The sequence below is a fragment of the Leopardus geoffroyi genome, chromosome A1 (genome assembly GCF_018350155.1).
Source record: "Leopardus geoffroyi isolate Oge1 chromosome A1, O.geoffroyi_Oge1_pat1.0, whole genome shotgun sequence".
Classification (NCBI taxonomy): Eukaryota; Metazoa; Chordata; class Mammalia; order Carnivora; family Felidae; genus Leopardus; species Leopardus geoffroyi.
The window spans coordinates 168,853,824-168,878,277 of NC_059326.1; the positions used below are offsets into that span (position 1 = coordinate 168,853,824).

At 34.2% G+C, this 24,454-nt stretch overlaps 1 protein-coding gene across 5 annotated transcripts in view; it reads left to right on the forward strand.

Annotated features, from left to right (window-relative positions):
* The window catches only part of FER (FER tyrosine kinase), a 447,367-nt gene that overhangs the window by 93,092 nt on the left and 329,821 nt on the right, over positions 1-24,454 (forward strand). For 4 of the 5 annotated variants that reach the window (XM_045500490.1, XM_045500514.1, XM_045500498.1 and 1 more), the window contains 4 exons: positions 2,526-2,709; positions 6,115-6,252; positions 6,923-7,042; positions 22,522-22,644. In XM_045500490.1, coding sequence (XP_045356446.1) covers positions 2,526-2,709; positions 6,115-6,252; positions 6,923-7,042; positions 22,522-22,644 — 565 coding nt within the window. Of the gene's footprint in view, positions 1-2,525; positions 2,710-5,506; positions 5,633-6,114; positions 6,253-6,922; positions 7,043-22,521; positions 22,645-24,454 lie in introns of those variants that run through there. The other variant, XM_045500522.1, reaches the window with a different exon arrangement.

Sequence of the window (24,454 nt, forward strand, 5' to 3'; positions counted from 1 at the left end):
ATATTAATTGAACATGTAGGAGAATGTGTTACTGAGGACCTTAAAATATCATTCATGATTAGTATTACTGAGGTAATTTGGTAATTACTAAGTTAAAAAAATTATCCCTAGTGCTATACAGAATGACTTAAAATTTCTGTAGGGTAACTGAGGCAAAAAAAATATATTGGGTTCTCAATGAAGATTTAAAAGAATTAAAAATTCAAATAAAACAGAACTTTTTAAAATAACAGGGTATCCTTCATAGGAAGGGGAAGAGTTATTTCATGAATTTATTTTAATTATACATTTAAAAATGTATATGATAATTGGCTCATGAAATAAAATATATTATCCTGTGAATTGTAGTCCAAAAGTGAGAATATCCATTTCTTTAGTGGCTCATGTTATTTTTTCTGATCCCTTCAGATCAGAACTAAATTAATATATTTGTTTCCATCCACCTGATGTTAGAACCTGTTTCTAGATAGCAGCCCTTCTAGATAGAAGGGCTAGGAAAGATACTCTGGTGATTAAAATATTTTCTCCTTGAGAAGTTCTTTATGTTATAAAGTAAAATAGGCTTTCTAAGGTAGCAATTTGCAAATAACTTAGGAAGTTAATAATGTCCCCATATGCAGGAACCAGCTGATGGGCTATGGCTAGAGAATTATGCTCTGTAAAATAATTCTGTGCAGCTCCCTGGAAGTCAGTGGTGGTTCTGGTACTTGGAACCACTAGAATTTGTTGGTAGCAGGGACTTACCAGTATGCTGGAAAGATTTTCTTTTCCATCTGCTAGATGCAGTTTCTTTGTCTGAGAACTGGAGGGGAGATGAGAAAGGCAAGCAAACTGTTCTCATTCTATTGCCTTGCCTGTGCATGTCTGAGGGTCTGAGGTCTCCTCTCTTCACAATAACACTGTCTTTACTCTGCTTTTGGTTCTTAGCTGGACACATTCTTCAACAGGGAATGCTTTTCAGACTCCTACCTATAGGGAATACTTAGATGGGTGCTGAACTTATGCAGAGTGGCAGCAGAGGAGAGCCTGTGGCGTCAAAAATTCTCAACATAGGGGTGCCTGGGTGGCTCAGTTGGTTAAACATCTGACTCTCTATTTTAGTTCAGGTCATGATCTCACGGTTCGTGGGTTCAAGCATGGTGTCATGCTCTATACTGACAGCACAACACTACTTGGGATTCTCTCTGTCCCTGTCTCTCTCTGCCCCTCCTCTGATTGCTCGTTCTCTCCCTCTCTCTCAGAAATGAAATTAATAAACTTTTAAAATAAAATTCTCAACATAATAAATATTTTGAAAAGTTTATTCCCTACATCTAATTGATAAAAATATTTGCTTGGTTTACATTGAAAATTGAAGATCTGCTTAAAAATTTCATTTATTTAGGGGCTCCTGGGTGCATCAGTCAGTTAAGCATCTGACTTCAGCTCAGGTGATGATCTTGCAGTTTGTGAGTTTGAGCCCCGCGTCAGGCTTTGTGCTGATGGCTTGGATCCTGGAGCCTGCTTCAGATTCTGTGTCTCCCTCTCTCTCTGCCCTATCCCCTACTCATACTCCCTTTCTCTTTTTCTCTCTCAAAAATAAATAAGCATTAAATTTTTTTTCATTTATTTATATAGTTGTTTATGTTGTCACTCTGTGAATATTTTCTGAATTATTTTAATAAAGGTACCACAAAAAGTATTAGTTCATAATATTATCAATATCTCCTGGACTTTTCCTGTATCGAGTTTAAATTTCTCTGCTTTCAAGTCATTCACAACCTAAAACTGCTCTACTTATACAGACATATTTCCTTCACTCCGTTAATACTTACTCTGTGAGCTTATTTCTTTGCTTGCCTATGTAATTTTGCTTATTCTCTCCCCGTTTTCACTCAGTATTCCAATTCACCAGCGGCTATATGTTGAGGACTCTGTTTTGCTAGGTACTGAATTCCCAGTGTTTAGCACAGTTTTTGGTGGTGATCAGTGGATAATATTCATTAAATGAAAGGAAGAAAGGTGGAAAGGGAAGATGAGAGGAAGGAATTATTATTATCCATTCTTTCTTATACCTTCCTGCACATGCCCCACCTTTTAAGGTTTGTTTTTTCTACATAGCCACCTCTGACTCCCCTTGTCTTTATTGAAACCTCAAGCACAGACCTCAAAATTTAACATTGTTTACAAACTTTGTTGTTTTCTTGGTTACACTGTTTCATGTACATTTGTTGTTCCAATTTGTGTAAGCTTCTTGAAGATAAGAAAGATCATTTTTCTGTGTAATTTCATAAAAAATTGTACATTAACTTTCATTCATCAAACATTTACTGTAATATATGTCTCCTTCATAGCAGCCTGTGTGCAAAATACTGACAAATAAGCAGTACTTTGTATAGAGCTGGGTATGTAGTATTATGCTCAATAAAATTTTGTCGATTACTCCTAAAATGTATGAAATAATATAAAATAGTGGTCACTCTGTTTGCATATAGTGAATATAAAACATCTTTATCTCTTTTAACTTTCTTCAACATTTTCTTCAGGGAAAGAAACCGAAAAGGCCAAGGAACGATACGACAAAGCCACAATGAAACTTCATATGCTGCATAATCAGTATGTATTGGCATTGAAAGGGGCACAGCTTCATCAGAATCAGTATTATGACACCACACTTCCTTTGCTTCTGGACTCCTTACAAAAGATGCAAGAAGAAATGATAAAAGCACTGTAAGATACATTTCCTATTTGGCATAAAGTCCCTTCATGAAGTGATTTTAACATTATTTTTTCTCCTAGTTAAGCTTTTGGAAAGAAGTGTCTGTGTTTTGTGAACTTCATTATTGACTTAGCCCAGTGTGTATTTCACATCTGTTTTAATTTAGTCCTTCTTGATTTTCACTTCTCGTCTCCTTTCAGTTTATTATCATCTCCTAAACCTTCTGGCTAGCCCTAAGAATGGTCCTTCTGTTTTGTATGTTTTTGTTCTACTCCGATTAGCTGGAAATTTAGGTGAAAAAAAAATTCATTAGTTGACAAGTGTTAAGAAGTTAATATTTTCGGAGGATTGAGTGTTTAAATATTGAGCACCTGAGAAGTCCAAAGGAAAGAATTTTTTTTGTTAAGTTTTTAATTTTAATTCCAGTATATTTAACATACAGTGTTATATTAGTTTCCAGTGTACAATGCCATAACTCAACAATTCTCTACATAACTCAGTGCTCTTTAATCCCCATCACTTACTCTACCCATCCCCCATCACACCTCCCCTCTGGTAACCACCTGTCTGTTCTCCAAATTGAAGTCTGTTTCTTTTAGACAGAGTTTGTCTCTCTCTTTTTGCCCTTTGCTTGGTTTTGTTTGTTTGTTTTGTTTTTAAATTCCACACATGAGTGAAATCATATGGTATTTGTCTTTCTCTGACTGACTTATTTCACTTAGCATTACACTCTGTGACTCCATCAAAGGAAAGAATTTTTTGAAGGTTTATTTGCCAACTTATTATGTGAAGTTAACATCAACAAATGTTTATTGAATTTCTACTGTGTGCAAAGCACGCTGCCTGTGAATTGGCCACAATTTTTGCCTTTAAGGAGCTAACAGTATATTCTGGCGAGTAAGTCAAGAGCACACGTTTACCATAGACATCAATGCAAGACAACAGAAAAAGATAGGCCATGTTTGGTAGAGTTCATCTCCTTTGACCTGGATTAGGTGATCTCCCATCTTCCCAGTAAAAAGATAAAAAAATTATTTTTAGTTGACTTGAATAGGTAAACTTTGAAGGGTATTGATAAAATAGTAAAATGTCTACTTAAAATATTTAATTTCTAAATTTAGTTATGTCTATTTAAATTAAATATTGTTGATTCAGAAATACTTCCTTTCCTACTCTCATGAATCAATATTATTTCAAACTCTTCACATGAATCCTCAATAATGGCATCTTCATCATCGCTAGATGTCTTTTTGAGACAGTAGTTTCCTATTTTTTGAGACATAGTAGTTTTCTTTTTTCTTTTTTATTTAAAAAAAATTTTTTTAACGTTTATTTATTTTTGAGACAGAGAGAGACAGAGCATGAACAGGGGAGGGGCAGAGGGAGGCAGACACAGAATCCGAAACAGGCTCCAAGCTGTCAGCACAGAGCCCGACGCGGGGCTCGAACCCACGAACCGTGAGATCATGACCTGAGCTGAAGTCGGACGCTTAACCGACTGAGCCACCCAGGCGCCTCAGAGACATAGTAGTTTTCTATAGCATATTATCTTTAACTTCTAAACAATTATTTTAGACCTAGCATTTAAAATATCCAAGCATGATGATTTCACTGCAATTGAATTCCATGTCACATTGATGTAACGTTAGGAGGCTTCTTTTTTTAAAAATTCCATTTGTCTGAAGATAGATATTAATAATAACCTCCATATCATATTATGGCATTGCTTTATGAGAGTTATCTAGATAGGCTCATTTACATTAATATTATTCAGTACTTTCACTTAATGTGGTCATAAGCCCAGGGATATTTACTAAGTCTGTTTTAAATTTCTCTGCCTCTCCTTTTTCTTTAAATTTTGTCAGGTGATTTCTGTAATCCTTCCAAACTAGCATTGCCTGAAACAGTTTAAATCTTTTTTTTTTTTAAGTTTTATTATTTATTTTAAGAGAGCATGTGAGTGGGGGGAGGGGCAGAGAGAGAGGGAGAGAGAGAGGCAGAGAGAGGACAGCGAGAATCCCAAGGAGGCCCCGAGCTGTCAGTGTGAGCCTGATGTGGGGCTCAATCGTAGGAATGGTGAGATCATAACCTGAGCCAAAATAAAGAGTCAGACATTTTTTTAAAAAGTTTTTTTATTTATTTTGAGAGAGAGGTGGCGGGGGGGGGGGGGAGCGGGGAGGTGGGTAGAAGGACAGAGAGAGAATCCCAAGCAAGCTCTGTGCTGTCACTGCAGAGCGCCAGGCAGGGCTTGAACTCATGAATTGTGGGATCATGACCTGAGCTGAAATCAAGAGTTGGATGCTTAACTGAGCCACCCAAGCGACACTAAATCTTTTTTTTTTCTCAACTCAAACAATATTTGGCTATTTACAATAAAATAATTGAGAGAATATTAAATAAGAGAAATTTTGTAAGTAATAAATTTTTATGAGTGATGCTTTTGGAAAAGAAAAGCAAACAATGCCCCTAATATTTATATGGGAAAAGGCAGCATAAGCTTGTCCACACTTGTTATTGAGGCCATTCTTGACTGGGGGTATATTTTTACAGCATAGCACTCTTAAGTTGGAGATTAGATCTTTGCCACCCTATTTTGTACTCATTAGATACAGCTAATATATTAAAAAAAATTTTTTTTAATGTTTATTTATTTTTGAGACAGAGACAGAACATAATCAGGGGAGGGGCAGAAGGAGAGACACACACAGAATCCAAAGCAGGCTCCAGGCTCTAAACTGTCAGCACAGAGCCTGACGCAGGGCTGGAACTCACAGACTATGAGATCATGACCTGAACCGAAGTCCGACGCTTAACCAACTGAACCACATAGGCGCCCCATAGAGCTAATATATTTTGTGACAGTTTTACTACTGAAGGCAGGTAAGATGTGACATTTTTACTACTGAAGGAGAAGAGTTCAAGATGTCATTGAAGGTACAGAACCAGTTAAACTCTATAATTAAGACACAGAAAAGAGCAGAGGCCCAGGAGCAAGAGAAGAACCAAGGGATAGGGCATTTGAGGAAGTAGCAGCTACTGGAAAGAAACGTTGAAGAGATAGGAATTGATCCACAGTTCCATGTAATGGAATTGAACATTTCTACGACAGCATCTAGATATAGAAACTCATCAACACTGACCTTACATTTTGAGCATGTCAAATACATGTTGGAAAAAGTAATGCCTTATTCTAGATTGTTTGCTATTATCATGGTATATCAAATGTAAATTGTGAATCTGTGCTTTTGTATAATCCCTTTACTTTACCATTCAGGTGTATGAAAGAAGATGATGTATGAAACCACCATCTGTAAATATTGATGTTACATTTCTTACGTTTATTGTTCTGAATTCCTTTTGGGCTGTGTTTCCCTTGAAAACTTAAAAATGTTGTAAAATTTTATTTTTGTTTTCAGAAAAGGTATATTTGATGAATACAGCCAGATAACCAGTCTTGTTACAGAGGAAATAGTGAATGTCCATAAAGAGATTAAAATGTCAGTTGAACAGATAGACCCTAGCACAGAATACAATAATTTCATAGATGTTCACAGGTATGTATGTATAATATTTTCACTCTTCTTTCATTATTTGTGTTATTATTTTTTTCTACCATATAGTATTTAATGAAATAAGATATTCTATTGTTAGGACATAGAATTTACTGATTAATTTGTTTCTAACTATTTTAAAAGTTCTTTCTCAATGACAACTAATGTATATAATTATTTTTATTAAAATTTTTTTAATGTTTATTTTTGAGAGAGAGAGAGAGAGACAGAATGTGAGCTGGGGAAGGGCAGAGAGAGAGGGAGACACAGAATCTGAAACAGGTTTCAAGCTGTCAGCACAGAGCCTGGCGCAGGGTTTGAATTCACGGACCGTGAGATCATGACCTGAGCCTAAGTTGGACGCTTAACTGACTGAGCCACCCAGGCGCCACTGTATAATTATCTTTAAAAATTTGTCAGTTGTTACTATATCATTGCTTAAAACTGTATTTAATCCATGAATGAACAGGTTAATAGCCATATTCTACAAATGAGGAAATTAAGGCTGAAATTACATGACTAGATCTTGGTGCCTGGGTTTAATTTGATTTATTCTATTTGTATTTGCTCTACTTTGTAAACATAATTTTGGATACTATATATTGTGCCTTTGATGTGTACTAAGATGGTAGTATATTCATATTGATCAAAATTATTTGGTATGTTTTATTAGAACAACAGCTGCTAAAGAGCAAGAAATTGAGTTTGATATTTCCTTACTAGAAGAAAATGAAAATCTTCAGGCAAATGAAATTATGTGGAATAATTTAACAGCAGAAAGTTTGCAAGTAATGTAAGTATTTAGAAAAGATGATCAGATTAAATATTAGTGTTATTATTTATAGATTTACTTTATCAGATTTAAAATTCCAGTGTTTATTTTTTACAAATAATGAAAAGTAAATTAAAAATGAACTGATTGTTGGGGCGCCTGGGTGGCTCAGTCGGTTGGGCGTCCAACTTCGGCTCAGGTCATGATCTCGTGGTCTGTGAGTTTGAGACCCGCATTGGGCTCTGTGCTGACAGCTTGGAGCCTGGAGCCTGCTTCGGATTCTGTGTCTCCCTCTCTCTCTGCCCCTCCCCTGCTCATGCTCTGTCTCTCTCTCTCTCTCTCTCTCTCTCTCTGTCAAAAATAAGTAAACATTAAAAAAAAAAAAAAAGAACTGATTGTTGTTTGGTCAGAAAAAAATGTTTTGAGAAATATGTTAACTTTATTCATTTTGATCACTAATTTTGGTAATTCTGAAAATCAGAATTCTGTGTGATGTTATATTCATTTGCCCTGTTATTGCTGATATCTTATATTGGAATAATGGTTCATTCTTTTCAAACTTATTTATATATGTGTCTATATCTATCTGTATCTGCCTATATCTATCCCATTCAGTGCTTAAAACTTTTTGGCAGAACTATTTTGGAAATGAGGATATTGAGTGTTAAAGAAGAGACTCATAGATATCAGAAGTGTTTAGTACAAAAAATTGACTTTTAATTGAGTTGTTTTCTCTTAGGGATGTCTTCTTTAAAGACATAAATTCTTTCTTCATTTTGTTGTTTTGTTGCCTAATATTTTAAAGGAGTTTTGAGAAATCTTAATTTGTTTTTTAGTCCTTTTCAAATATTAGAGGCTATTAATAGCATATTTTTAAATTTAGAAAACAAGGCATTCTACTTTTAAATAATTAACTCATCCCTTGATTGTTTTAGCAGCAACACAAAGAAACTTGTATTAATGATAAGTACTGTATGTATTTGTCTTTTGAGTCAGAACCACAGCTAGGAGTGATTATGCACTCATTTTCTCTTCAGTATTGGACAGTTATATCATATGACCTGTTGGCACTTTGCCTCAGAAGACAGCCAAAAGTCCCCATCTAATATAATTAAACACACTCCTTTCTATTGTTCAGTAATAGTTCAGTAATAGTAATAGATAATTAACTGAGTGTGGGACGCTGGAACTAGGTCTTGGAAAGGAGTTTAATAATTTTAAAGTTAGGCAGATGGGATTGAAGAAACTAACAAATTCTTGTTGAATCACCCATACAAATTGAAGGCTTAAAAATTATGGTGGATTGACTGCTGATGAGTGGCATGGAGGTGTGGGAGTACATTAGGGAGATTTTTCAAGCAGCCATATTGGGATTCTTGAAGTCGTTCCCAGGTTCTGAAGTCGTTCACAGGAGTCTCATTTTGGATTTAGATATTCTCTTATAATGTTAGCTCTCTTTAAACCAGTGGTCCTCACTGTCTCCGGGGGACATTTGACAATATCTGGAGACATTTTTCTCTATCAGGTGGGAAGGCACTGCTGAAAGCTAGTGGGTAGAGGCCATGGATGCTGCTAAATGTCCTGCAGTGCATAGAACAGCCTCCTGCAACAAAGAATTATTGGGTGAAATGTTAATAGTGCCAAGGTTGAGAAACCCTGCTGTGAACAATAGAGTTGGGTTCATGGCACAAAATGGATAGTAGAGTTTCTCAATTCTTGTGCAGTGACAAATTTCATTTTTTGATTTCTGTGCTGGTGAAGGAATATGACATAAATTACTCCTGTTTTTTTTCATCATTCTGTTGCTCCCCCAAAATGTATTCATTTATTCATCAAAATATATTTATTGTATATTTCAGGTTGCAAGGGTTAATACCTTCAAGGTGTTTATGCTAAAATTGATCAACTTATTTTAATAAACAAGAAGGATGAGCATAGAGATATTGGAGTATAATAGGGTAAAATTAAAAATAGTTACCTGATATAAGCTTATGTAAAATAAGAGATTTTGCGACTAAATAATAATTTGTTTTATTGCTTTTCAGGGTATAATGAGAACAAAACTAGTTCTACACATAAATCATTATTTCTTAATTATGGTGATGAAGCAATGAAGAAAAATGTAATAAATTAAGGATAATAAATCTTTGATAATGTGGTAGAAGATTTTTTTTTGTGTGTAGTAGAAGATTTAATTGCTTACATCTTACTGAGGCAAAACTTTAGCTATATTTCATTGAACAGTGTCTAAATTCAGGATAGGGGTTTAAGAGTAAGCTTTTCTCAAGAATTTTATTCCAAGAATGAGTTATTCAGTGTGTCTATTGGCACTGTTAAAATAGTTTAAGTTATTTCCATTAAATATATGTATATGTGTATGTATGTGAGTATAATATATAATATATTAATTATATATATTATATATTATTATATATATTATATATATTATATAATATATAATATATATTATTATATATATATAATATATATTATATAATATATAATATAATATATTGTAATATTAATATATTATATATTATACTCATATATATATATATTATAGTCACATACACACACATATATATTTAATATAATCCAAAGTCTCACTTTATTTGTACCATAATATTAGTGCTTTAAAGTTAAACTAATTTCTTTCTTGAGGCATTATTAATTTTTTTGTTGATTGTGTTGAAATATTATGTCCAATAGAAATGAATGAAACAAATGAACAGCGTTGGAAAAATAAGTACAAATGACCAATAGTCCTTTGACAATTAAGGAAATATCAATTTTTATTTTTATAAAAATGATTATTTATTTATTTATTTTGAGAGAGAGACAGAGAGCTTGAGCAGAGGAGGGACAGAGAGAGGCACAGAATCCAAAGCAGGCTCCGGGCTCTGAGCTGTAGCAGTGCAGAGCCCATTGTGGGGCTGGAACCCACGAATCGTGAGATCATGACCTGAGCTGAAGTCAGTCACCTAACCTACTGAGCCACCCAAGTGCCTCAAGGAAATATCAATTTTTAAAAAGGAAAGTATTTCACCTACCAGACTGGCAAAGATTAAATAATTTGATAATACCCACTCTTACGTAGGGTATGGAGAAATAAGCCCTCTTACAAAGTCTTGGCAGAAATGTACATTAGTGTAAGCTTTTTGGAGGATAATTTGGCAATATATATCAAAATTCAACTTGCTCATATCCTTTGAGTTAGAAATTGTATTTCTAGAACTTTAGCTTTTAAGTAAGCAAAGATATACGTATAAGCATAACATGGTGGTTTGCCTTATTTTGAATCCTGACAGAATGGGTTATTACTTCTGTGAAACTGGGCAGATTACTTAGTCCCTTTGTGTGTCATTTTCCTCAGATATAAAATGGTAATAATAATGGCACCCAACTCATAGTGTTGTTGTAAAGCTCATGTGCATGAATAAATGTAGGATACTTAGATTAGTCCCTGGCACAAAGCCAGTTCTCTGTATTGGTTTTTGTTGTTTTTGAATTATTGCTTGGGTGGTTTTATACATTGAGGACTCCAAGCACAATGCTTAAGTTTTTCAGGGGCTTTATGGAATACTTGAGATCTGAAAACTTTTTGTTAATTCCTAAATATGAAAAGAATACTATGTTACATGTTATACTATGTCACTTTCATTAACTATTAAATTCAGTAACACAAAAATATTTCAAAATTCATAGGTTAGATTTTATTTTTTCTTCTAGTTAACATACAGTGTTACATTAATTTTAGGCATACAATAAAGTTAGATTTTAATATCTGCATATGAATGTGGATTTCTGAGAAATCACATTTTAGTATATATGATATTAATTTGGGTAGAGACCAAGGACTATAAAGGTTTTAAAACAGTCCCTTTGTTTTGTCAAAACACTGGAAATATCTGAAATATTCACTCATAAGGGATTAGTTGATTATGGTATATCCATACCATAGCCACCATTTTTCTATATTATGCATGTTTTAAATAGAGTAGGATAGGTTTATATATATATAAGCCTGTATGGAAAGATCTTCAAAGTATATGATAAAGAGCAAAAACAAGTTACAGAGTAATATTTATGGAATGAATCTATTAATTTAAAAAATAGTACATATATATGCTTGTATATATGTAGATCATATGTTGGAATGGAGGTGAATGGATGAGGTGAGTAGGGAAGCTTGTTGAGGCCAATGTTTATAGTAATGTTAAATAAATGTGGTTTTATTTCTCAAATCTTTGCAGTTTTATTGGTTAGCCTGACTCTCTCCAGAATATTAGCTATTTGTTTTTCCTCCCATTGCGTCAGTTCCTTATCCTTTCACTAAACGTTTGTCATTGAATCACGTTGCTTTATATAGTTTTAGAATAGAATACTCTCTAAAGCTCTGTTTGAAAATGAAAATATTTTATGGCCTGTGCTTCCCTGGGTTCTGTGGTTTTCCTGAGCCCATCCAAGAGCTGTAATAAGAAACAGCATAGGAAAACTTCAGAATCATTTTGTTTTGTTTCGCATTCCTTTATGTTTGTTTAAGTGGTCTGGTGACCCTGTCCTTTGTGAAGATTCCATTAATTTGGAAGTGAGAATCATTAGTATTTGATTCCTGAAGAATTTTTCTAATAATGCAAGTCATACTGGCGATCTGCCAGACTACTGACTAGTAGTGACTATGAAACAAAGGAAAAACTGGACTACATTTCTATTGGACTCTTCAGAATTTTTGGCTAGATGTCAGATGTTTCAAATAATTAACATCTTTGTTGAATGAATGAGTGAATGAAAGGGTTTTATGGGGAGATTTCAAGGAGTTTTTGAATAGTGGATCTCATCATCTCTGGCTTTATGTCAGGTTCACTTAAGGAGCTTTAAAAAATACTGATGCCTGGGACCTAACTCAAAGCAATTAAATCAGTAAGGTCTGTGCATTGGGATTTTTTATGAACTCTCCAGATGATTTTAATGTGTGGACTGGATTGAAAATCTGTGCCATAAACCCAGTAAAATTGTGTGTAGAAATGTGTGTGATACTTTCTGGGGGTGAGTCCATGCACATTTTCAGAGGGCTTCATGACCCAAAATGGCTAAGGACTGCTGCTCTACTGGAATATGTACCTTTCATATATAAAGAGTGTCTTTTTGTTAAACCTTTCTAATGAATTTTTATTCCTCAAGTTGTATAGTGTTACTGGAGAAAAATTAGCATTTTTACAATAGTCTTACTGGAATTCCTTTTTGACTCTGTTTTTTCTTCTCCTCTGCCATACTTCTGGATCAGTGTTGAATTGTAAGATATTTGAAGCTCAAATAGATACCCTTTCCCTAAGGTAATATTTTTCACTTTGCTATTCATAAAAAGATACCTTTCATTTGGAGGGGGGGGTATCTTGTTTTTGTTTTAGATTCCTAAATGTAACATACAAATTGCTGGTTTTATTAGTAGAAACTTACTCATAAATTTAATAATTTATATTCTTGGTTCCTATTTATGGTACCATGTAGATTTTTCTCAAATAAATGTAAGAGGTTCTGAGATTATTACACAACTAGTATTTATATCCAAAAAAGATTATACATTGTCACAGCCTGCTCCTTTTTCAGGCTTGATGGAAATCTGATGTTGCAATAATAGTAATTACTGCATTTACCCATCTAACTATGTGCCACGAAGCATTTTATCATACTCTCATTATATGTATCAACTGTATTTATAAAGGTGTGCATATATAGAAGAGTTAAATTCAATTATTTATATGTTTATTTCCTTATAGGAAATTTTTTTGCATGGTAGATCAGGACATGGTGGAGGGCTGCTTCCTCAGCCTCTAATTATTTCTAGCACTGGATGCCCAAGATTGTACACTTCCCATCACACATGCATTTAGGTTGTATTACCTTCAGGCTTCAAACTGAGGTTGTTTCCTTTGTCTCTGTGATTTACAGCCTCTCTCCTTCCCCTTCATCACACTTCCCCCATCTGTGTCTGTTTTGAATCACTGTTCTTTGCCAAATTTTAGAAAAGAAACTATACTTTATTGATTTTAATCATCCATTTATTAAGATTATATATGCAAATATTTCCTCTCATCTAATCACTATTTAATTGAATAATTTGGAACTCAGTAATTTTAGTTCATTAGAATAACTTGAAGAAGGCAGGTCTATAAAATTTTGAACATTAGAAGAAGTTATGTAAGTGTCTATTACATTGGTTTTAGCATTTGAGATAAATGAGGCATCCATTTATGATCTGTGGCAAACTTAAAGCAGGGTAAATGGAGTTACTACCTATTAGTAGGTAATATATTTGAATTCCAGAAGATTGTGTTAAATACTCTTGTATTCTGAACTAAAGCCCAACCTCAAGCCTCATGTTTCCTGGTACATTTTTCCAAAATTTAAAGTCAATGTGTTTAGCTTTTATAATGGGATATAGATAAGATCTCTTAATTGAAGAATGGTAATTATCTATGTAGAAAAGTAATTCCCTTGGATTTTATGGGATATGAATTAGCAAACTACAGTCTGTGGGCCAAATCCTGTTTGCTACTTACTTTTATGCAGTCTGTGAGCTAAGAATACTGTTTACGTTTTTAAATGATTAAAAAAATCAACAGAAGTATTATATTTTGTGACACATGATGATTATGTGAAATTTAAACATCAGACTACATAAATAAAGTTTTATTGGAACATAGCCATGCTCATTCATTTACCTATTGTCTATGGGTGATTTGTTACTACAATGGCAGAGTTGAGCATTTGTGACAGAGACCATTATATGGTATTCCCATCACTTCACACTACTCCTTGGTGCACTGCAGATCTCAGTGACACAGTTATAACTGAATAGCATTTTGAATGCCTCACATATTGCTGTACTACTGCATTTTAATGGCTTTTTTTTAAAATTTTTTTTAACGTTTATTTTATTTTTGAGACGGAGAGAGACAGAGCATGAATGGGGGAGGGGCAGAAAGAGAGGGAGACACAGAATCGGAAGCAGGCTCCAGGCTCTGAGCCATCAGCCCAGAGCCCAACGCGGGGCTCGAACTCACAGACCGTGAGATCGTGACCTGAGCTGAAGTCGGACGCTTAACCAACTGAGCCACCCAGGCGCCCCTTAATGGCTTTTTATTATCAGCTTGTGCCTATCATGTCAAAACAAAAATTGGGAGAACAGATTTTGAGTGTTATACTTTTAAAAAATTTAAAAAATTAAAAAAATTTTAATTCCAGTGTAGCTAACATATAGTGTTATGTTAATTTTTGGTGTGCAATATAGTGATTCAACAATTCTGTATATTACTCAATGGTCATCATGATAAGATGATAAAAATCCACACTGGATGGTGGATTATTTTGTTATTGAACTAGATGGGAAAATATTGTGTTTATTATGCAATGACAGTATGGCTGTGCTAAAATGATACAATACATGTTGACATTACCAGTCTAAATACTTACCTCAGTATTCCCAACTCACAGGAGAGCACTAGTCAGAAAAATTAGAAAATTTAAATTGGAATACCTCATTACAGCAGACTTTCTTCAAAAAATATGAAAATAAGGATGCAACCAAAATAAGTTTCTGGGTGGTTCATTTGTTAACAGAGCAAGGAAAGTCATTTGCCAGTGAGTGGTGAAATAGTGTCTCACTGTAGCAATTAAGGAAATAGGAAATGTGTCTAGAAAAAATAAACTTGTTTATGTTTGTTAGTCTTTCAGTGAGAACATTTGCTTGAAGAATTAAGAATATTGGGAGCTACATCATTAGTTAATTTAAAAAGATAAATAATGATTTCAAGTGGTTTTCCCTGTCTCTTGATAAGTTAGCAGGTGTGATCAAAACTGCTCAGTTTTTGTTTACTTGAGGAGTCAATGCCAAGTTTGAAGTTACTGAAGAATTACTCTCTATGAATAGTCTATGTGGATCAACTCAATTATCTGTCCTAGCCACTAGGACTTTGGTTGTGAGATATGCCTAACTCATAAGCCAGTCAACCTGTGGGACAATGGAAAAGCTAGAGATGGAATTCTAACTTCACAAGTAACTGAGATCTGACTGGTAAAGCTGATCTTCTGAAAGTGATATATACCATATCCCTGGCTCACACCAGCCTTCTGTGCCTTCTTTCTCTTGTTTACTGAAGATCCAGGGACTGGCTTCTTCTATTTTCACTATCTGCTGCCACATATTTGTTGAAGGAGTCCACTCCCCACAAAACATGGCTGAAGATAAGCACATAGGACCTGAATGAGTTATGGTTCTTTAGTTGCAAGCAAAAGTAACCAATTCTGGAAAATTTAAGGAATAAAAGCCCATTATGAGAAGGCCATCAAAAGTCTCCCAGAAACAACAAGGCCAAGGACATGAAGAGAAAGCAGGCAACTCTGTGCAGCAGGAACCTGTTGACCATAGCAGATAGCATCCACACTGCATGAATGAACTAGCACTCTCCCTGCATAAATAGACTCCAGAGACTTTTTCTCCACTCCCAACCCCCTGCAAAAAAAAAAAAAAAAAAAAAAAAAAAAAAAAAAAAAAAAAAAAATATATATATATATATATATATATATATATATATATATATATATTGTCAAAGAAGTTGAGAAAACACTAAATCACTACAAAGTGAAGTGGACCGTCTTACGATATGTTACAACTGGTGGTGTTAAAAATGTATGGATCAGGAAGAGGGTTAGTTGAGCAAATTTACAAAGCTTGTGAAGATTTTAGGTGTTCAAATCATAGGGTTATTCATTGTATTTTTCATCAGCAGGTACTTCATGGAAAATATTTGATTCTAATCATATGTTCTTAAACTAATAATGTCAATAATGACCTTCATTTGCTCTCATGGACTTGACCATCATCACTTCCATGAATTTTTTTTCAAAAACTGAAATTGAATATCTCCACTTGCCCTGTGCAGAGAATTTTAATGGTTTAGAAGTAGGAAAGTTTTCTTGTGTCAGAGCCAAGACTGAAACTTTTCTAAATAATTAATATTTCCCTCAACCACTGTTATTGAGCACTAAATTCCAAAAGCTTTGGAAACATTAGCATGTGCTAAAGATTTGAATATTTTCCTAATGAATCCAACCTAAAATTACAAGGTAACACAGTGCTTGTATGCAGAATTTATACTGTAGTACAAGTCATTTAGATGACAACTAATGTTATTTGAATCACAGGTAATGTCAGGCTATGTATATACTTTTTATGCCATCAAACATTAAAACATGAAGCAGCATTACCATTCCCACCAAATTTGAAACTGGTATATTTTATTTTCTAAGCTTAAACTACATTTCTAGCAGTGAGTTTTGGACCTCTATGCAAGTATTTTGGCATTTTAAAAATCCATAAAACTATGCAATTGAGGAGTTTCCACCTAACTTTCAGTTAGGAGTGAGGTGTCTGCAGTGTAATGACATGCTAAAAGGCATGCAATATAATATTATAAATGCCTTCTAAGCAATAACTGTACTCAATTAAAGTCATGTGCTTATGATTGATATTGATATTTGCAGTACCGATCAATGTGAAAAGACACTTTCAAAGATGAAATAAATTTCATTATATATCTGCTTTAACAAGTGTACATTTATAGTTGTTTGATGATAAGCACTAACTTTGAACCCCAAGGAAGGGAAATATTACCCTCAAAATATCCTCAAAATAATATTAATACACTGGTGTTACAATAAATTGTACCCATTTATTATTACAATTTGAATTTTTCATTAAATATTTGTGAATATTTGTTTTCTCTTTTGTTATGTTAATACCTACATTATACCCATAATTTTGCCTCTTGGTGGCAAAACCTAAAATGTTTATTTTTCTGACCTTCACAGAAAGTGTTTTCTGACTCTTGTAAGGAATGACACCAATTTAACCCATTAGACTGTTTGAATCAACCTTGTCAATCAGTGGAATGATAAATACTGCAGTACTTCCATGTTTCAAGCAGAACTATGGTTTTATCAATTTTGGTTTTGGCTGTTCTCATGTATAGTCTTAGCTCAAGTTTGGTCTTTGATTGAACATACACTGCAATTATGTTAGGTTGTGTTAGGGGAATACTTTTTGTGTGAGTGAATGGTAAAGATTTGGAAATATGGGGGGCGCCTGGGTGGCTCAGTCGGTTGAGCGTCGGACTTCGGCTCAGGTCACGATCTCACGGTTCGTGAGTTCGAGCCCCGCATCAGGCTCTGGGCTGATGGCTCAGAGCCTGGAGCCTGCTTCCGATTCTGTGTCTCCCTCTCTCTCTGCCCCTCCCCCATTCATGCTCTGTCTCTCTGTCTCAGAAATAAATAAACATTAAAAAAAAAATTAAAAAAAAGATTTGGAAATATGTAAAATATTGGAAGCTGGTGACATGTTAAAAGGATATTTTGATTAAGGGACACATGCCACACAGAAGAAGGCAAGTGGATTTGTTGGTTGGGGGTAGATTAGGTTGTGTGTTAAGAGATGAATATATTTAATAGAAACTCCTAACATTTGGTTGATTAGGAGCTATCTTCTGTTTAATCTTGAGAAAAACTAATAAAGCTTTGTGTCATGGTATAGAAGGTCATTCATAAATTCTATGCTGCTGCAATTATATTTTAAGAAAGAGATCACAAGAAATGTTTTATTTCTTCAATTTATGTTGCGGTAACAGGGAAAAAGAGATGTCAGAAAAGTTACTTCAGGCAGCTGTACCCCTTTTCCAATTATTTTTTTTTAATTAACCCAAATGTCACAATGAATGTGACAGCGTTGGAAATTTATAATTTATACTTTTTTAGGAAGTTAGGTCTCTGTAAGAGTGCTATAAAATTTAGATAATGATAGCCAATGGTTTGAAGATAGAAAAGTTATTGTAGAAGTACCGAAAATTTGTTATTGTCTACAGTGTTTTTGGCTTTTGTTTTGTTAAATACATTAAATCTTTAAAAATTATCTAACTAATGCTTGCAGATGATAAAATCCATAAAATCTTACAAAAAGGGTGTACAGTGAAAATTGAAGCTCTCCTTAAAACATTTTTTTTTTGATATTTTATTTATTTGAGAGAGAGAGAGAGTGCGCACCAGTGCGCGAGTGGGGGAGGAGCAGAAAGAGAGGGAGACAGAATCTGAAGCAGGCTCCATGTTCTGAGCTGTCAGCACAGACCCCATGCCGGGCTCGAACTCATGGACCGTGAGATCATGACTTGAGCTGAAGTCAGATGTCTAACTGACTGAGCCACCCAGGCGCCCCAAAGTTCTTTTTAAAGATACATTTCTACCTTCTGGTGTTAATTGGTTAAAAAAGTCATGTATTTTTCCAGACTGTAGAGACAGACATACACATGTATATAAATTGTTTTCTTGACTTAAGTGGGCTCATTCTATGCATACTTTTTTTGCATTACCCTCTTTTTAAAATATATACGAAATATTAATAGTGCACAGTGTTTTAATGCTTACATGTAATAAGGTTTATTTAATGTAGTTATTTATAGATGGGTATTTATTTCTAATTTTTTCTTTTTGCTAAGGGGTGGATACACATTTTGGTAGGCTGAAACTTACAAAATCGGGGGTGGGTGTGTATGTGTGTGTGTGACATCTTAAAACTCTAGTGACTTACAAGTGTAAAAGCAAGTGCAGACTCTGGGAAGAGATCTTGCAAGTGTGCTGCCTGTAGGTTAAGTGCTATTAGCATCCCAGAGAGTTCACCTTTCGTTATTGTGATTATAAGCAGTGCTTCAACAAATATCTTTGTTTTTATATCTTTGTGTACTTGTTGAACTATATACATTAACTAAATTTTATGAGGTGAAATTACTAATACAGAGGATATTAGTTGTTAAGTCCATACACTCAGGATCTAAGCTGCCTGGACTCTGACATGTTTTTCCACTTACCAGCTCTTTCACCTGGGACAAGATCCTTAATCTCTGTGGCTCAGTCTCTTATATGTAAATGGAGATAATAATGATGTTATAAGAATGTTATGGACTTAAGTACTTATAAAGTGCTTGAAACTATTAGGCATTTAGTAAATGTTAAGTATTATGTCAGTTTTGTGAATTTTTTTTAAGGCAGTGTCATGACATTTAAATGTTTTGAATCATGTTGTTTAAGTATAACACATTTACTCTAAAGATGTAAAGAATAAGCCATTTGGACTGTTACTAGTGTATTTGTATACAAACATATATAACAATGACATCATGGTAAAGAGTGCTTTGCAAACTATCCTAACAGGTATTATGATATTGGTTCATAAAGTATAATTACTAGAGTGTTTTCCTCTTCACTGGATTTTCACTCCAGGTTTTTTTTAGGAGGATGGTTGTAAAGAAGGGAAAATGGTTTCCCCATATAATTCCATTCTTCTAAGATCATTTGTCTTTTCCACTTTGAGTTTACAACTATGAATCTTTAGAGATGTAGAAATATTAAGAAGTTTTGACTTCAAAGACTTACTCAGTTTTGTTTTGTTTTGTTTTTAATTTAGAAAGACTTTTCATAAAGGTCAGTTATGCTAAGGCAGTCAAAAAATTAAAGCCTCGAGAAGAGGTACCAATTTCTTGACATGATCAGGAGCTAGAAAAGGTAGAAACAGCTAATATTATTATTCTCTTCCCTCTGCTCTCCTCATTTCCTTATTCTTATCTCCTTTCTTTCTTCCTTGGGCCTTCTGGCCTTCATTGCTAAATGTAGTAGGTGGTGAATTCTAGCTGACAGAACAGACCTGCCAGGGATCAGAAGTGTTGTTAGTTCTTCTAGGTCTTTGAGTTTCTAGTGCCTTTCCAGCTCTTTAGGGAATCTAGTAAGCTGTGGCAGGTTTCTTTCTTTCTGGTTTAAAGTTGTTATAGCACAGACCAGGAATTTGAGGAGAAGAGAAATCAAAAGTACCAACCCATTCTTCTCACAAATAAGCTGACATGTACTAAAAAAATTTAGCCTATATAAAACCTCAAATTTAATTTCTCTTTCAAAGCTTAGGTGATGTTTTTCAGGAGGCTAAAATGATTACTAAAGGAAGTAGAAAATCTTAGCAGATTTGGATTTTAACATACGTACCTTGCTAGAGGTACCAATGATGAATGGGGTCTAAGGTAGTTTAAACTTGCCGATTGACTCTGGCTTTCACCTCTTTCCTCCTTTCCTAGCCTGTTTCAGAGTAAAAATAGCAAGTAAAAAGAGGGCAGTGCTAGGGAAACTGATATTCACCACAATCAAATGTCTTCCCTTGTCCAAATGATAAAATATGAAGGAATCAATAATAGAATTTTTCATTTTTTTGCTTCCTTTTTGATATGTAGTGATATTACTACTGTTAAATCACATCAAATCAACATGTATGTACATATTTATGTGTATGCCTATGGACATACTTACTCTTGTACCAAGGATGATAAAAAAATACAAGCTTATATTAATTTCTTATGGAACTGAAAATTTTCACATTTCTGAAAAATTAACATTGTTGGAAATAACATTGTTTTGAAGGGAAAAACTTTTAATTATGCGTGGCTTCTCTATTTTTTATGTAGTGTGCTTGCAGTATTCCATTATTTTACTTGCCCTTAATTGGGAATAATGCATAAATAATTAAAAATGTAACCTGTTCTTGAGTTTTATTTATAATATATTCAATTCTACCTCTGTCTTGGGAGAAACATTGTTGTTTTGCACCCACTGTTAACAAAATATTCTTAAAGGTGGAAGGCAAAACTTAAAGTTACTTCTGAGAAAAATGTTTTTTTTTAATGAAACTAATAAAATTGGTTAATAATATAAGGTTACATGTATAGAGAACATGTTATGCTTCAAACTCTGTAATAGTAACTTAAAAATATGCACAGAATCACAAGAACTCTTTAAGTTAGGTGTTAAATTGATTCCTATCTTATTAGCGGAGGAAATGGAAGTTTAGAAAAGCTGAGTGAATATTGAAAGTGAGGGTGTCTGGTTCTAGAGCTGTTGTTTGTCACACAAGAATAAGGTGCTTTACAAACTGCAATAGAGACATAAAGTGGTCAACACAAATACTTCTCTTATTCTGAGGTGGGAAGGTGAAGTGATTAACTTGATGATACAGCTGTTACAAGGAAAGGAGTCAGCCCTGTACTTCCAGTTATGTTCTTTGTCCATTTTCATATTAGGTTGTCCTTTTTTCGAAGAGGGCTTTTGCTTGTAATTTGCACTGCAAATTATTTCTTCCCAGTTTGACTTTTGCTTTTGACTTTGTTTATCATCTCTTTAACTTCCAACATATTTACATTTTCGTAGAGTTGGATTATTTAATATTTTCTTTTGTATATTTTGGATTTCATGTTTTGCTATAAAAGGCTGAAGATAAAGATTTTAATGTGATATGATAGCTTTCTGTGTTTTTTTTTTTTTTTTTTTGGTAGAAATATTTCTATTCAGGACCAAATGCATTTTATGCAACCAAAAATGATCTGGGCTAAAGTTCATATTAATTTTGTTTATTTAATTGTGTTAATATCTATATGGAAAGTATTCCTAAAGCATTAATATAGTGTATGAAAAGAGAAATCCCTTACTATCCAGTTAAATTGCCATTCAGCTAAACCTCACTGTCTCTTCTTTAAAATAAGGATAATACTATCTGATTGGTTGTTGTGAGAAGTAAATGAGAGAATACATGCAAGAAATCCTGGATACCATATACTCAGTGCCTACTAAGTACCAGTCATTACATATACATTACTGTATTTGATCCTCAAAACAATGCTTTGAAGCAGGTATTCCTGCCCTCAGATTACAAGTGAGAAAATAGATTTAATGAGCTTATGCAACTTGCTCAGCATCTCTAAAAAGTGGCACAGTCAGAATGTAAATAAATGTTTGTCTGAAAATAAAAACCATGGTCTTTTCACTACACTCTTCCTGAAACATCATCGGTATTTATTTACTTAAATCCTTTTTTTTCTTTTTATTATTTATTATTATTTTTAATGTTTATTCGTTTTTGAGAGAGCATGAGCTAGGGAGGGGTACAGAGAGGGGGGGACAGAAGATCCAAAGCGGGCTCTGCTCTGACAGCAGGGAGCCCAATGCAGGGCTCAAACTCCCGAACCCGTGAGATCATGACCTGAGCTGAAGTCAGACGCTTAACCGACTGAGTGACCAGGTGCCCCCAATCCTTTCTTCTTTTTAAATTTTCTGTTTCTGTTTCTCTTTTTTATTAATGACTAAGACTCTCAGACTGTCCAAGAGTACTACTTGTGATTACTGAAATAGTCTTTTCTTCACTGTCCAGTAAGGTTGCCTGGCACTAGCCACATGTGTCTGTTTAGCACTTGAAATATGATTAATGCAACCCAGAAACTGAAATTTTACTTTAATTTACTTTACATTAAATTACATGTGGCTACTGCTTTGGACATCACCACCTTAGATGTATGAATGTTTAGTGTGTTTGTATAAAGTGAGTATAATGTATTGACTAATAATGAGGAAACTGATCATTCTAGGTTGAAAACCTTAGCAGAAGAACTTATGCAGACACAGCAGATGCTTTTAAACAAGGAAGAGGCTGTCCTGGAGCTAGAGAAGAGAATTGAAGAATCTTCTAAGACCTACGAAAAGAAGTCTGAGTACGTAAAACAAAAATAATTTGAAGGAAGAAAACTTAACTGATGTAATTTTACAGAACGCTTCAGTTACATGGTATTATGAACATAAAATTTCTAGAAGCTGACATTTCATTTTAAGTACAAAACTTTGTATAACTGAGTTACTTTATAGGACTCTGGAAAAATGATTCTGAGTTTTGTCAATGTAGTGTCCTGATCAAATGTCTCAATATTTTACCAATTTGAACTATTTTCTGAAAAATCCTGTTAAAAGTTGTCTTTATTCCTCTCATCAGTGTCCACCAGATTCACTGTGAATTCCTTGTTCAGAAAGTGGCAGGTCAATGTTCTCTATAAATTGGCTTCCCCTGTGTTAGAAGGAAACAAACTTATTAGAAAATAGCAATCTGCTTCACTTATAAAAATCCTTCTGAGACTTGCTACGCTGTTTTGTCTTACTGTTTTGTTTCTTGCTGATTTCTGGATCTGTAAATATCCTCCTGGATCCTCTTACTTTACTTGTCTGTGGATACAAATCATTGTTTTCATTGATTTCAATAATTATGTTTTCTACCATTTTAAAGTTTAAATTTTGATCTATAACTTAAAATTTATAATCTGGCTTTGGTTATTGCTTGCATCTCCAACAGGTGTTACTGGTATGGTGTCTCTACTCTCTACTCCTGACTAGAGTATATACATTTCTTGCTATCATACTCTCATAACTGGGTTGGTTTATCAAGATTCTCAAGGAAATTATGATGTGTCGAATTTCTCTGGTCTATAGTTGCACTTTCTACATAACTTCTAAAATATTCTCCACTTCTTTCAAGTCTCTGATCCTCTTATCTCCACCCATCATTGTCAGCAGTTGGATATCTTCTACATTACAGAAAAAAATTAGAAGCATCAGGTGGCATCTCTCTTATTTTCTGTGACTAGATATCCATATCTGCTGCGTTTGTACCCATTCTCCGTGCTTACTTCCATAGAGGAACTGTTCCTTTTCTCAAGTCTATTTCTTGTGCCTCTTTTTGTGTCATGTCTTCTCAGAAATTTTACATCATTTTTTATATTAGATTTACCTTTTCTTCTCAATTGGATCCAATTTTGTTAATTTTTTTTAAATTTTTGTTTATTTATTTAGAGAGAGAGTGCATGTGTGTGCATGTATGGGGAGGGGCAGAGAGAGAGGGAAAGAAAGAATCCCAGGCAGGCTCTGTGCTGTTAGCACTTGAACCCCACAAACCATGACCTGAGCCGAAACCAAGAGTTGGACACTTAACTGACTGAGCCACCCAGGTGCCCCAGTGCTCATTTGTTAAATATCCTTAAGTGTTGATTCTTAAAACAATTTCTACATCTCTGCCCACCCCAGATAACCCTTCTATATTTTCCCCCAACTGCCTTTGCCTGTTGTTTTCTTAGTCATACTTGTTCTCAGAGTGATTATATTCACTCATTTCTTTAATTCCTACTTAGTTCTCAACCCATATATATCTAGCTTATTCCTCGTCACCACTGAAATAGGTATCTGTAAGATCTCCAATGACTTCTACATTGCTAAATTTAACAAGTATCTTACTTGACATCCTCTCAGTATCTGACTTTGTCGACTACATGTTTGTTTGTTTTTTTTCTGTTGGTGTTTTGGACCAGATCTTTTGCTTCTCTTTGTGGCTACTCCTTTATAAACTCATTCTCCTTCACTAAGCCAGTCTATTTTGGAGTTACTCAAGGAATGGCCTTAGGCTACATTCACTCCCTAGATGGTTTGCTGATGTTGACCCACATTTATTACTCTTGCTCAGATTTTTCCTCTGAACTCAAT